A 14,516-nucleotide genomic window follows, 5' to 3' on the forward strand; every position below is an offset into this window, starting at 1 on the left:
AAGTCGTTTTAAAGGGTTTTTTCTTATATATAATAGTAATACAAAATAAACATTGATATTTTCAGACTCGCTTAACAATAACGACTGATAAATCCTTAATTAAAAATGCAACAATCACTAAGAACCCTTAAAAGTTTGTACAGTTTCCTCCAAAAAGGTCCAGCTTTAATTTTTAAAAAGGTATATATATTTTGCATATGTAAAAAATACTTAATCTCGCAGAGGTACAGATTTCCGACAAACCTTACAAAGAACGATTTAAAAACATATGAGAATGTACGTGATGAAATGGAACATAATGCGATGGACATAATACATATTAATGAGATTTAAAAAAATCGAATACTAATCGTAAATAGAAGCCTATGATAAAGCTAAAAGCAGAGCCGCTTGAGCGAGTTCTTCCTTCTGATTTTGGGATCACGATTCTGGGCACGTTGTGGCGGTGTCAGTCGCTCCCGGGGCATCATCAGTTTGGATGGTGTGTCCAGCTCGGTGACCAGGCAACGCTCGCCGGGATGCGACTTGCACAGGCAGTTGACGCAGAACCGGAACTGGCAGGTGACACCGGTGCATTCGGCAAAGTTGTAAGCCGGTCCCTGCGGTGATGTCCTTACCTCGTCAAGATCCAGGGACAAGAAGCGTTTGAGAGGCGGACCCGTCATGCAGGGGAATGTGCTAGTTGTACGTCCAATAGGCGGCAGGGTCTGCGACAATAAGTTCTCGCCACCCTTGGCCGCCTCGCTTATAAAAACGCGGCTGCCGCGTCCGCATCGCGGGCACTTGACGCGCTGTGTTTGCTCGCGCAGAATCCTGCCGGCATCGACGTCCATCAGGTGGATGCTCGAGTTGCCCGAGTCCATCAGCGAGGCGACGCTGTTGTTTAGGCTGCTGTGATTCGAGGTCTGCAATGGCACTGTGTGGTTTGCCTTGGGCACATGGCTGCACCGATTGGGCACGTGAGGATTCTCTTTGGTAAGGCTCAACTTGAGTCGGTGGTTCTGCAGGCGCTCCAGGTCCCGCTGGCTGCGATAAACGGCCTGCTTCCAGACCGCCGACACCCTGGTCATCACGTCCAGCGTGTGGGCGCCCACATGGCGCAATATGCACTCCAGTGCCGGCTGCTCTTGGGCCAACTTGGCGACAATGTCCAGCTTTTCAACTCCGCCGTAGAAGCGATTTTTGGGCGGTTGTTCTATGTGGGGGAAGAGCAGCTTCTTGGACTTCTTGGGGCTGTTGTGAGGCGATTGAAAGTGTTTTTTGCGCCGCTTGGGCAAACTATGCGCATCCTGCAGACGCGGTGTCAAAGAGAAACGCTCCTCCTCCGCGGAGCTTTGCCTCTGCGGCTGTGTTCTGGGATATGGCTTGCCCCAGTGGAGGTCCTGCTCCTGGTGGCCACCGGGCGTGTTCAGTCCGCGAAAGAATGTCGTGGTGTTCGATGCATTGCGACAGTTTTCGCCCTCAGCGTCGTCCAACAAAAATGGCGTCTCCGCGGTGGAATTGTGCGGCGCCAGGAAGGATGTGTAGCCAGACTCGTTCATCTCCGACGCGAAGGAGTTTCCCTGGCTGGGGCTCTTTTTGCGCAGCGCCGCGCGCCTGTAATAGGCGCTCATCTTGAGCGAATTTTTAACTTTCGAATTGTTATGCTTTTCGCATCGGTTGCTTGTTTTTGGGCTATGGATCAGTGTGACCGCCCCAATAAAATACCAACACGCTACCAAATAGATACCAGATCACAAACAGAATGCTATGCACATATATATTTCCATCGCTTTGCCAACCATTGGAAATAGCGCTCGCCATTTCATCTTGTCCATAATAGAAATGCGCTTGCTCAAGTTGTCGGAAATTGGCAGTTAATCTTTTAACTTAAGTAACTTTAGAAATTCACAAGCACGGCTCTAAAAAATTCAAACTGTACAGTTTTGGAGTTCTGGAAAATGTAAGTGATTTTACATTGTATGCGGTGTGTACACACTGCCCAGTTAGCGAGTACACACTCCAACGTTAGCAAAGACGCATTCGAGACTCAAACTCTCAAAAAGGAGCAAAATAAATTAAAATGGTAATAATAAATAAAATACAGGCTGTGAAGCATTGTTTGCTGATTAAAAATTTAATTAAATAATGTACGCAAATCGTTTGTAAATTAAAAACCAATTTGATTTTCTTGACTAAGGTTATTTAATAATATTATATATATAATATAATATAAACATATATATTTAATATAATTATAATTCATATAAACTGAGCGAATAAAACTTTCAAAACATTGCATATTTTAGGCTTATCAAAATATTAACAATAATTTGATAAATGGAGCTTATATCCTGGTTTAAATTACTACGTCTATAATAAAACGATTTTAAGTTTACACAAGTATAAGAAGCTCTTTAAAAATGTAATAGGATTTTAGGTATATAAATATGTGCCAATAAAAAATATACAAAATTCCAAATAAAATTCTATAAGATATGTATTTTGTTTGCCGTTTGGCCCAATCAGAATTCGGCAGTCAGGATAATCTGGCATTGGCCATCATCAGTGTCATCAAATTAACGAAAATCCCTCAATAATTTATCATTTGTTCTCCCTGACTCGTCCTTAGATTTTTCCCCTCATTTTTCCTATGTCCTTTGTGCCACTGACAAATTTGCCAGCTCGTGTTTTTTTGTGCAAATCATGACGGGGCATAGATTTGGGATTCATGTGGAAGTCTTCCTTGCGCCGCTAGGTGGATAGTTTCGTCAGCTGTCCATATAGCCAACGGAAGCCCCATGACCCACCACCACTTAACCACCACTGGCCACCCAATGCCCATTCCGACGACTTCATCCACTTGCTGCGGGAAATGAGAGGTCGAGAATCTGTTGTGGTTGTCTGTTGGGTGGCGAGGGGAGGAGGAAGGGGAGGGGGAAAATCAATGAATGATATTTCCTTTATGAGGCTCAATTATTTGCTGCGGGGATTTGCTTTTCTTCCCCGGATTCTGTCATCTGGTTCGTGCCTCATTGTCCTTCCAAATGCTTTGGCAAAATATTTTGGGTATTTGCGCTGCCTTTTGTCAGCCAGCAGCTCCTGCGTTAATAATTTATGAATACTTGCTCGTTTATTGTTTTGCATTATTTATGGTTTTATTATTTGTCTATTTGCTGCCACAGGGGCAGGCATTAACGGGGGGCGTGGCGGTGGGCAAAGATTTTGTTTTGATTTTAATTAAATCGACAGACGCACATCGGCTTAATTTAAAGTCATTTGACTGTCCTAATCTCCTTGGCACTCGCTTTTTTTTTGGAGGAGGAGGCGTGGATTTGGTCGCATATTAATTGTCGTCGTGGTTTTGGGATTAATTTGTGGTTCATTGCTCGTGGTTTCCTTGTTTGCCTTGGGATCAGAGGGATGTTAACTGATGGCTTTGTCATTGGGAGTCGGAGGGCATTCACAATGTAATTGATCTTAGGTGTTAATAAATGAAAAGTATTATACAAACAATGAAAGATTTCCCATAAATATTTGGTTGGAGGAACAAAGAAGTTTAGTCCAACAAAAATGGGTTTCAATAAGAAATCGTAGCTCAACTCCTTGGCTTCACTTTGAGGATATGCCGTAGAAATCCTGACTATCCCTTTTTAGGAGCTAGTTGCTATTTGCCTTGCCTTGCTTCGAGAATGCTAACTAACCTTTACCCCCAAAAGTTTTGTCAACAGTACACCAAATCCTTATGGCCGCAGGGAAATCCTTGATCCAGAAGGTCGCGACATATGGATCGCATATATGCTTACATATGTTTTATGTGGAACTATGTTTGCACGGATATTGATATGCGGCTGATTAATTTGAGTTTACGCACCCGAACGACCCGAAATGATGACAAATGGAGCAAAAGGAAAGGAAGGGCAGCTCTTGTCAATATTTGCACTCAATCCGTACATATGCTCTAATTATTATCCTTTTAGCAGTGGGCAGTGCTCTGTTTGGCATTATGTCGCTGCACGCACACCCACTCCATGGTGGTTTAACCCATGACAGCCCGATCAAACATGGGTCGGTCGCTCGAATCAACTAATTATGGTAATTTACCGCGGAATGTCAACAAATATTTTGTAACCGGTTATTTTATCGCACGGCCGCGACGCACGTAAGTCCTTCGCCGATGGAGCAGGACACCCAACCACTGCGGACACACTGCAACTGAAACTGGAGGTGGAGGTGGAACTGGAGCTGGGGGAGAAACTGGAACTGGAGGAGGAGCTGGAGCTGGACAGGGCCAGTCCTTGACAGTCGGAGCATTTGACAAACGATGTTTACCGCGGTGGGAGGCCATCCTGGATGTCCTTGCGACAACACAAAGTGGTCGGATTATTTTTAACCAAACGAACGGACAACCTCAAATGGCTGTGCAAGCAAAGTAACCCGAACTAAAACTCAAACTGAAACTGGAACTGGAACGGAGCCCAATTCGCTTGATTGTGTTTGATTTCGGCGGTGGGTTATAAAAATTCTCATTCTGGCAGCCTTAGGGTAGCAAGGTATTCCAAGTCCATGTCTCTAAAAAACATACAAATTAGATTATAGTAGCAAAAAATCAAGCAAACTTAATGACAACTACTCGTATTTGTATAAGCAACTATAGAGGAATTAAAAAACAGCAAATCCGTTAAATACACTTATTTGTTGGTAAATATTTTATAGGTTAACTAATTTGGTCATTAGCTTAATGCCACTATATTTTGTATATTTAGAGATTATTGAAATTGTTGTCTTCCAAGGTATCTCAACGTCGACCCTCCAGCACAAGTGTACAACTATTTGCTCTGTTTTATTATGGGCCACTGTGTGGTAATTCATTTTTAGTCAATAAATCGCTTGGTTACTCGTACTTTTTCGTCCTTTTACCTGGGAGTGGCGAAGCGAAAACAAAAATTAAACTGATTACCGGGCCAAAGCTGAGAGCCAGAGGAGCATTATTAATTTGATGGTAATAAGGGAATAATCGTGCTCATTTATCATTTTAATGTTTTCGCATTTCACGAAGTGGGCGAGCCACAAGTCGTTGCAGTTAAGTCTGTTAGATAAAATTTAATCATTTTTGCGATCTAATTCGCTGTGAATTGCTAGAATATAGAATATTTGTTTTGAATGTCAGTGAATTTAAAAAATTAAAAATAGGAAACCTATCAATCAGCAAAAATATATTAGGAAATTAAAAATGTTATAAATAAAATCGAACTGCTCATCTTTGGAGTAACTAGATACACTGCAGCAGCGCAGGCAATTTGCGAAATTTGATTGATTCGCCAATTGCGATTTTTTTGTATTTTAAAAAATAAAACCATCCATTCCATTTTTTTTTTCAATGGACACGTGCAGTGCACATGACAAATGGCTGAACTCAGATGTGCAAATTTAAAAACGCTTTATTGGCACTTGCCAATTAGCAGATTACATTGCAGAATAATGCGTAGTACTTCGATTCCAGTAACAAAAGTGCGCTTGACTTGTACTAATTTATTTTTCTGCTTCCCTTAATTTAGATCCTTTTTTACACTTTTCTAATTTCAAGTGGAGAAGCCTTGACACCACGGCGCAACTGCAATTTGTCAAAGGAGCAATTGGCAAGACAAGTGTCCCGCGTGGAGAAGTGGACAAGGGTTAAGGGTCAGCCGTCTGAAGATGCCAGAACGGGAAAACCCCAGAGCCCACTCGCATCCGTGTGAATTAATCATGGGGCGGCTATTTCAGTTTCAGTTTCAGTTTCGGTGGAAAAAAATGCGAAAAGTACACGGAAAAACGGCTTCAATTTGAATAATAATATGACGAAAGGGTCGGGCCAAAAAGGGTTGACAGCCAGGTGCTGGTGTGTGTGGGTGTGAATGGGTGTGTGTGTGGGTCACCACTTTGGGGTGTCACTGTCACTCGGTTCATTTCGCATTCACAACATGCTCGTGGCATCGCGACTCCATTGCCAATTTCATTTAGCGGCATCATTTCAGCTCGTGCCTTTGTCATTTTTTCTCAATTTCAGTCCATTTCTTTTTTTTTTTCCCCTTCTTTTTTGAGTTCCCTGCGATTTTTCTTCTGCTGCTGATGGAAAACAAGATAAATGATTTGAAAGTTGACTTTTCATTTCGTATATTAGCCGGAACGTGCCTCACACAGTACGCCTCACCCCTTTCATGCCAAAGTCGCCACCTGGACCTCGGCGCACTGGCTAACCGAAGGCGAATAAACGCTGGGAATCTAATTGTTTTCTATTAACGAGCCTCGGCCTCGATTTGTTCCATGACTTTTACACATTCTGATCACTCGAATATATAAATATCACACACTGTTGTTTGCCTGCTCACCCCTCCGGTTTCCCAATGATTTCGTTGCGAGTCCATTCCGAGTGTGTGGGGTGTCCACCCCTCGAGGTTGTGGCCCCCACCCACCTCTATTTGGACATATGTTGCTCTGCTCGGTGCGATGATGTATGGCCCTCGGTTGTCGCCGCTGATTATGGTGGCTACAAATGCTGCGGACCATGAAGTGGTTGCTTGTTGGTTGCTGGTTGCTGGTGAGAGCCAGACCTCGACTTGGCTGGCTGGCATGTGACTCCATAAACACTGTTTGCATATAGGATGAAATTCAATATTAATTGGACGAAACCCCAATGAGAGCTGCGTGCTAAGTGGCTATAAGTGCGCAAAACATTGAGGTTTTTGTACACGGAACATGAAATTTTTTAAGTCAAATTATGTTACATTGAGATTACATGCTACACTTATTTACTTTAATTAAATTCTACATTCTATATATTCTATTAAATTATTTTAAGCTATAGGTATGAGCCATATGTCTAGATAACTCGTTTCGACCAATCGAACTTAGCTTAATTGCCAAAGGCTCTCGACCAGCATGTCCCTGTAATCAGATATCATAATCGCTGAAGGATGATTACATCATGGTACTCCCATCGCCCATCCCATCGACTGATAAACGACTGACCCAAAGGGTCTCACCTTAACACCTCCTTAGGGTCACACACTCCGGCCAGACAGATATTCCCATGGATATAATATGATGGCGATGGTGGTGCTGGTGGTGGCACTAGCACTCCTAGCTTTCTCCTCTTTTTTATCCATTTAATCAATTAAGTCATCAGCACAATATTTGTATTTGTATTACCATTGTTTTTTTCTACTCGCCTACTTCCTGGCAGCAGATCCACGTTGATTATGATGATGATGGTGGTGGTGGTAGTGGTGGTGGATGGGTGTTTCCCTTTTCCTTATTGACTTTCCTATGACATCCGAGCGATTGTCACACTATCTTACCAATTCTCTATTGGAAGTCCCTTTGTTTTTTGTCTGAGCTGATCACGTGTCTTAGGTTACTTGAGTGGCTGCCATCGAGACACTTAATTAAGACGAAATGCCGCTGTTTTATTATTGCTATAGTAAATACTCCATAAATTTACTAATGAAAACACTTAACGACACACGTCACAAAAAAACAATGCGGGAATTCGGTTTTTATTTACCCAATATTGGTATTGTTCGTAGTATGGGAGTTGTAATATTATAATCAGCAAAGGTACTCAATCGTACTTAAGGTTTATGGGATAACTAGAACTTCCTATTATTAAAGAGGAAAATTCTGCGGGAGTGAGAACTGCTAGAAGTTTCTTACAATTAAAACGAATTTGTTGTGACTTTTTCTATTCTGCAAAAGAAACTCGTTTCTCCTTGAGGAAGAAGAAATTCAAGTGACATAAAACATGACAATTGGACCAACTAAGAGTTTTCCAACTTTTCCTGGAATGCCACGCGGGCCAATCTGAAATTGTTGAGAAAGAGGTAAAAAGTTCAGGGGTCCTGCTTTGAAATCCTTTCACTTAATTGTGCGTCATAAATTAAAATGCCATTTCCCAGGAACGCAAGAGGCTGATTAAGGCGATGAAAGTTCCTTGGTTTTCAATTAAAAGTTCAGCAAGCAAGTTTTTTTGGTAGCTTACTTGCCTTAGAACATAAATTGCTTTATAATTTATTGGTAAATTCTGAATTCCCACTGCCAGCTGGGAATTGAGCTGGAGCAGTTCGGAAATCATATTTTCTTTTGTTGCCACAGCAACCAGCTGCAATTTATGTTTGTGCTTGCAATTATAAATCTGTGTTCTGACAACATTGAACTCGCATTGCAATCGTAGGCCATGCAACTGCAAGCCATGTAAGTTGCAAGTGGCAAGTTGCACATGGCCCCTTGTTGCGATGCACTCGGCACTCTGTGTGTGCCACTCCATCTGGGCATAATTCTTAATGTTTTGCTTTCAATTTGCTGGGACTACTTAGGCAGCTCTTCGGGTGGCCAAACTAATTTGCATATTGGTTGACAAGGCCCCAGATGGAAACTAACTTGCAGAACTGCAGCTCCAAATAAAACAAATGCACTCAGCCACAATTCTGGCACAGTGCTCCAAGGATGGGGCCATCTTGCATCGATTACCAAAGACCTCAACTGGACCACAGGTGGTGTAAATTGCATTTGGTAGTGGGCTCTTGAGCCATCTTTGGGTTTTCTGTTTGTTTCTTGGGTCCAGCTTATTGGATTGCGAACTTGACTTGATGGCTTGTGTAAACAAGACTGTCGTTTATATGATAATTAAATGAATGGTAAGCTAAGAAAGCTGTCTTTTAAAGAGTTTCTGTAATATTTAGGGTAAGCTAGCTGTCTTGAATATCTTAAAGAATATCTGAAATTTTTAAGGTAACAAAGATGTCATAAATATTTAGAAGATTTTATATTTAAGGTCAGAAAGCTGTTTTAAATATCCTAAAGAATTTGTGTAATATTTAAGGTAAGAATGCTGAATTGAATGTTTTAAAGAATTTTTTTAAATTTAACGTAAGCAAGCTGTCTTGAATATTTTAAAGAATTTCATTTATATTTAAGGTAAGAAAGCTGTCTAGAATATCTTAAAGAATTTCTGTGATATTCAAGGTAAGAAAACAGTCTAATATTTTGAGGACATTATGTACTATTTAAGGCAAGAAAGCTGACCTGAATATTATAAAGGATTTCCTTGATATTTAATTTAAAACAAAGGCCAATTACTTGTTCTCTATCCTAGACAAAGTTTTAAACTCTTTCCCCCCAACGCAAGAGCAATGCCGTTGAAATCAATGTTAAATAAATTATGTACAACTATTTAGCAATAAATTAATCTTCATAAATCACAAATCAACAACAGGGACGACAACCTGGCGACTGTCAGGTGAATGGATAGATGGGATGAGCAGGAGCAGCGGTAGCGGCGTTCCATGAACTACATTAAATTAGAAACGAGGCGTCGTCAAGATTCCGTATAATGACAAAAGCAATTAATTTTGTGTGTGCCAGGGACTTGTGCGCCAAGGTGTTCCGCCCGTGAGGAGAACCAACCCTTTGGCGCCCAAACCCCGATTACGTTCACAAATCGCTACAAGGCACCCCCTACCCCCCATCCCCTCTCCATCTCGACCACCCTTCTCTTCCCCTGGACAGACAATCAAAATTCCGCAGGATGTAGCAGCACCCCATTGGAAAGCTTTGCAATTAATTATGCGAATCTGACGAATCTTCTCTGCTAAGCGGGGCAACTCTTCGACTTGGCCCACACAGATACACACACACACACACACTTACTCACACACGCTTACATGCAGGAGGAGTTGCTGTTTGCCGTCAACTGGCTGGCTGGCAGCATGATTTACATGGCTGCCTCCGCCGGCTAAATGTTGTGCCACGTGGAAATGGGAATGGGATGTGGGCCATACGTCTGCGCCTGTGGTAACCAAATGGGTGGGGTTGGGTGTGAAGTAAATGCAAATTTAAAGGCGTGAATAAGCCAGCGGCAAGCTGCAGAACTCTAATTGTAGACAACCCCCGTAATTATCCGCTATGGAAAAGCCATTAATGGCATTAGAGGGATTTCGTTGGGATTGTGGGCAAAGGTGTTGCGATTCCGGATATCCTTGACAGTAATGGAGGGCAAGTGCTTGGAAACTGACTTCAATAGTATACAATATTCGGGATAATTGAGATTATGGCAGAGTTGTACACATAACTTAGCTAGCTTAGGTTTATTCCATTTTTATTATCTTTATTTATAATATTTGCCTTATTTTACTTGTTTTATTTTGCGTCTAAGCCGCCGCAGCGCATTCGACTTTATGGGCGATTCACGGGCTGGGAAACATAAACACTTGAGGATATGGCAGTGGAACAGGATTCAGTCGAAAGAGGTTGCCAAATGGGCTAATTTGGGCGGAAGGAGGAAGGAGCCAAAAAGTGTTTTGGACCCACTTAATGGTTTGTTTTCGGTTGACAACTTTTCGTCTGGTTGCTGCCGCCTTTCGAGAGCACTTTCCATTTGTTTGGCTTGTGGTCGCCCCATGATGAGCTGGAAATGGTGAGCCCCCGGGAAAATGGAGCTAACAACTAATTTAAAGCAATTATGTAAAAAGTTTTCACTCGAGTTTTGCACTGCGGCAGGCGCATTCAAAGTTTGGCCGCCACAAATGTCCGTTCGTAAATTTTAATTGGGAATAGTTTTAATTAAATTTGTCAAATTATGACAGAAAATTCAATTAGTTCTTGGCCATGTTTTCCTTTTGCCTTTTTTGTCAATTTCAACTTAAATGTTATTTGTTTCAACAAACTTGGCAGAGTGTTGGTGTGTGAATAAGTACGAGTAAATGGTAAAAGATTTTTCTTATGTGCCTTGCATTTTATTGATGAAGCTCGCTCGTTAAAGAAGAATTCCCATTGCGTATGTTACAAATCTCATTGGTATTTACGCGCCGAGATCCCTTTCGTGATGCACTTGCTCAAAAATAATAACTAATCATAATAAGAGTTGGCAAAAAAGATTCTCGGCAATCATTTCATGGGAATTTCCTCGGACTGTTACTCCATTTTAACGACACGTGCCTGCGCACGCACTTTGATTAGGGCCAAGTCAATCTACCCCATCTGGAGTAACCCTCCATAAGGAAATTACCACTTGTCACTGCCGGGCACACCAGTTACCACCACCAAACGAGCTCCTCAGCAATACCCACCAATATCCGATTCCAGACTGCATAAAAACTGGAAAAGGACTTTGCGTAGTCCACTTGACGCGTGCGGATTGTGGGAAGTCCTGCGAGTGTCAAATTTTTATGGCTCTGTTTGATTTCTGGCCGGCACAACGCCGCTAATGGAAGGCACTTGTTCCACCCGTCGCAATTAACGAGATTTCCAGCTTCGGGATATGGATCTATGAATCCTACGACAATATTTGCCCAAGGATAACATGTGTAAGCGCAAGTGCAGTGTCATTCTTAAGTGTGGGAAATTATGAAAGCTGCATGGTGATTTTACTTTTTTGGATTTTAGATTTATCTTTTGCATTTGACTATTTGATTTACTTAAGATATGAAGCATACATATAGAGAAGGTATAAGTTTTGCTTACGGAGATAACTTTGGTTAACATCTGTTCTTTTATTTGATTCAAAGTTATTTATTTTTATTTAATTATATATTTTTTTACACCAATAAATAGATAGATTCTTATCTGTCCTCTGACACAAATACATTAAGCGTATATCCTATATACAAAATAATTTACAGGATCTTCTTTAAACTTAAGCCCATCAGTATCTAAAGTATCTACCCCAATGTAGTTTTCTAGGTCTTTAAAAGAAAGTACTGTTTGTTCTTAGGAAGCTGTATACCATTTTCCTTTCTATAATGAATGTAAGGGTTATTAATTATCATTTTTAAAGGCGCAACTGCCGGCTTTGTGGTCAGATGTGATTTGTAATTCCACGCCTCTGTGGGGGTAGTCTTCCTGGTTAAATGCCAAATTGTGGCCATTTGTGCTAATAGTAAGAAGTTCATCACATAATCGCATTCGCATTTGGGGCTTCAAATTTCAGAGTGTTGGCTTGCAACACTTTGGCTTCAATCGCTGCCAAATCAAGTGTCGAGTTAGGGGAATAGTGATTCCAATTCCGATTCCGATTTCGATGCGGATTCAGATTCAGATTCAACTGCCATGCTGCTTTGGTGTGTACTCCCTGCATTGGGCAAATGTGATTTATACGACGCTTTATGTAAAAACGTCAGCAGCAATTCCGGCAGCAGAGCACAAATTAACTCCAGCATGGAGTTGGGCCCATTCCCGGCCAGAAAGTCGAGACGTGTTCCGTAATTCAATATCAAAACCGACGGCGGATAGAGGAGGGCAGTAGGGAAGGGAGTCTGTGGCACAGAGGTCACATTTGGCAGCCAACTCGGTAAGTATTCCCAGAGGATCCGAATAATTTCCTACCCTTGGCACTAAGTATTATTGTGCATTAGAGGACTAATAAACAGGTTCGCAGTTGTCCTCGCCGTCGAGTCGAGGAGTCGAGGGCAGGACTTTCTCATTCATAGTTTGTCTGCGAGTTTATACCTTCTACGTGATTTACGGCAATAACTCATCGCAGTTACTGGGACCCGTGCACTCCACGGGCATTCAGGCTAAATCATGGGACATATAAATCAGGAATACTAAATTAATTCACTTTTCTTCTCCAGCTTTGCTTAATTAAAGCCTCCAATGTGGGCAGTGACGTATTTCCTCCAATTTGGTGCCATTTAAGTTTATAATCAAAAGACTGGCAATAAAAATAATGGGGTTTTTTTTTAGATGTTCAACTGGGATATTTATTTTTGGGACTTATCTTCTAGCGGACTAAATATTTTTAGATGGATACCGAAACTCTGTATGATATACTTTAGGCCTGAAAACATTTTACCTAGCATAAAATCGATAAGTAGGTAGTAGATACTCCCACTTTGCTATGCACTCGACTAACAATAGAAACTCCCGATTGTTGTGGGTTTTAGGGCAAATTTTACAGCCAGTGCATTAATTTCCCATGTACTTTGTTGATTTTTATTTAGCGTGGCCGAACCGCCCTAATGCCGACTTATGACACCAAAACTGCTCAATTTCCAGGACTTGCGCTTTCCTCAGCCCATCGAGGGTGCGGGCAACGGAGGGAGGTGGAGGGGGGAGAAGGATATCAACAATATCAACGGGGTTACAGCCGAATTAGTCCAGTGGGATTCTGGCAGGGATCGGGGCGTTTTGTTTGCCTTTGTCAGGGCAAGACGCACTCCCCCTGCTGAACAATCACCCGGCGGGAAGGAGCGAGTCGCCTTCGGTGTAGCAACAATTGAGATATTCAATTGGCAACAAGCGCCGCTTGCAGGGGCTGTACACTGTGAGAAACTACCAGTACTAATAGCATTAACATCGCTGTGAGTGATAATTTCAGAACTAATAGCTATAAGAGATTTCCTTAAACAGGTTTCGGTTAATTTGTTATTCTAAAAAATATTTAAATATTTTATTTACGATGCTTGACTTATAAACTGAAATCTTTGCTTCAGCAATGTAGGATTTACGATGCATTAATAAAATATTAATTAAAAAAAAAAGAAAGTAAACAAATTTAAGAAAGACTGTGAGAAGTAACTTAAGTTATAAAATTGAAGGCTTCAAAATATGTTTAACATTCATTTTCATTTTTTGTTTGTATCCTAAGGAACTATATTTATTTGTTTCCTCTTTGACTATAGGAATACAAATCTTCACTTATTTCTCGCAGTGCAGGTGCAACCACCAGGCCAATCAGCCACCCCACGATGATCCCGCTGAGCGAGCGATTAGTTTGGGAAGCTGCCCGATGTTGCGCATCCGTGAATTACAATTGCGGTTTCCTCACCATCCAGGGGGAGGATTCGCGAAGCAGGCAGCAGGATACAGGATACAGAATACAGTGCACAGGATTCGAGACTGAGGATGACACGCCGGAAAATCACTCCAGTTGTGCGTGTTGTTGCTCTTTTGCCCGGCCTGCACTTGAAATTGTCAGCAGGTGCTCGTCGCCGGGCGTTGTAACAACATTTGCAGTTATAGTGTTACACTTAGTTAGTGCTGCAGTTACGGCCAACGGAGAGGCGGAATCAATTTAACTGCATTTGGCGATGAGTCGGATGGCCCTGTGTGTTTGGGCCATTAATAAACATTTCGTCGTCTGTTTGTGCAATAAAAATGCAATTCCCATTAAGCGTCCACTCGATGGGGTGGACCGAAGTTGACCAGCTGAGGCATTTGGCGGATAAATGATAAAATGAAAATGGATTTTCAGGGGCACTGCGTTGGGAGGTCAGTTCAGTGAGGTGGGGGGGGGCTTCAAGTGGGGACTCGAAGCACCTTTAATGTATTTTGATTTCATGCAATAAGTGATGATGGAGGCGACACCTAATAATTCTTCATATCCATCAAAACGTATATTTCATATGTAGTTTTCAGTGGGGTAGTAAATACAATATAAGCTGTAGATATATACAAGTTGTATTGTATTGTATTATTCACTCAAGTAACTCTGTAAGTCTACAACTGCCTGCCTTCATTGCTTTTAATTCCCGAAGAGGAATTTTATGCCCACCTTGAGC

At 41.8% G+C, this 14,516-nt stretch overlaps 1 protein-coding gene across 1 annotated transcript; it reads right to left on the minus strand.

The window, feature by feature from the left end:
- Positions 1–138: 138 nt before the first annotated feature.
- Positions 139–1,707, minus strand: LOC6527022. Its single transcript, XM_002088081.4, has one exon. It carries the CDS (start codon positions 1,611–1,613, stop codon positions 375–377), a length of 1,239 nt encoding a protein of 412 aa, XP_002088117.1. The 5' UTR covers positions 1,614–1,707; the 3' UTR covers positions 139–374.
- Between the last annotated feature and the right edge of the window lie 12,809 nt (positions 1,708–14,516).

The sequence above is a fragment of the Drosophila yakuba genome, chromosome 2L (genome assembly GCF_016746365.2).
Source record: "Drosophila yakuba strain Tai18E2 chromosome 2L, Prin_Dyak_Tai18E2_2.1, whole genome shotgun sequence".
NCBI lineage: Eukaryota > Metazoa > Arthropoda > Insecta > Diptera > Drosophilidae > Drosophila > Drosophila yakuba.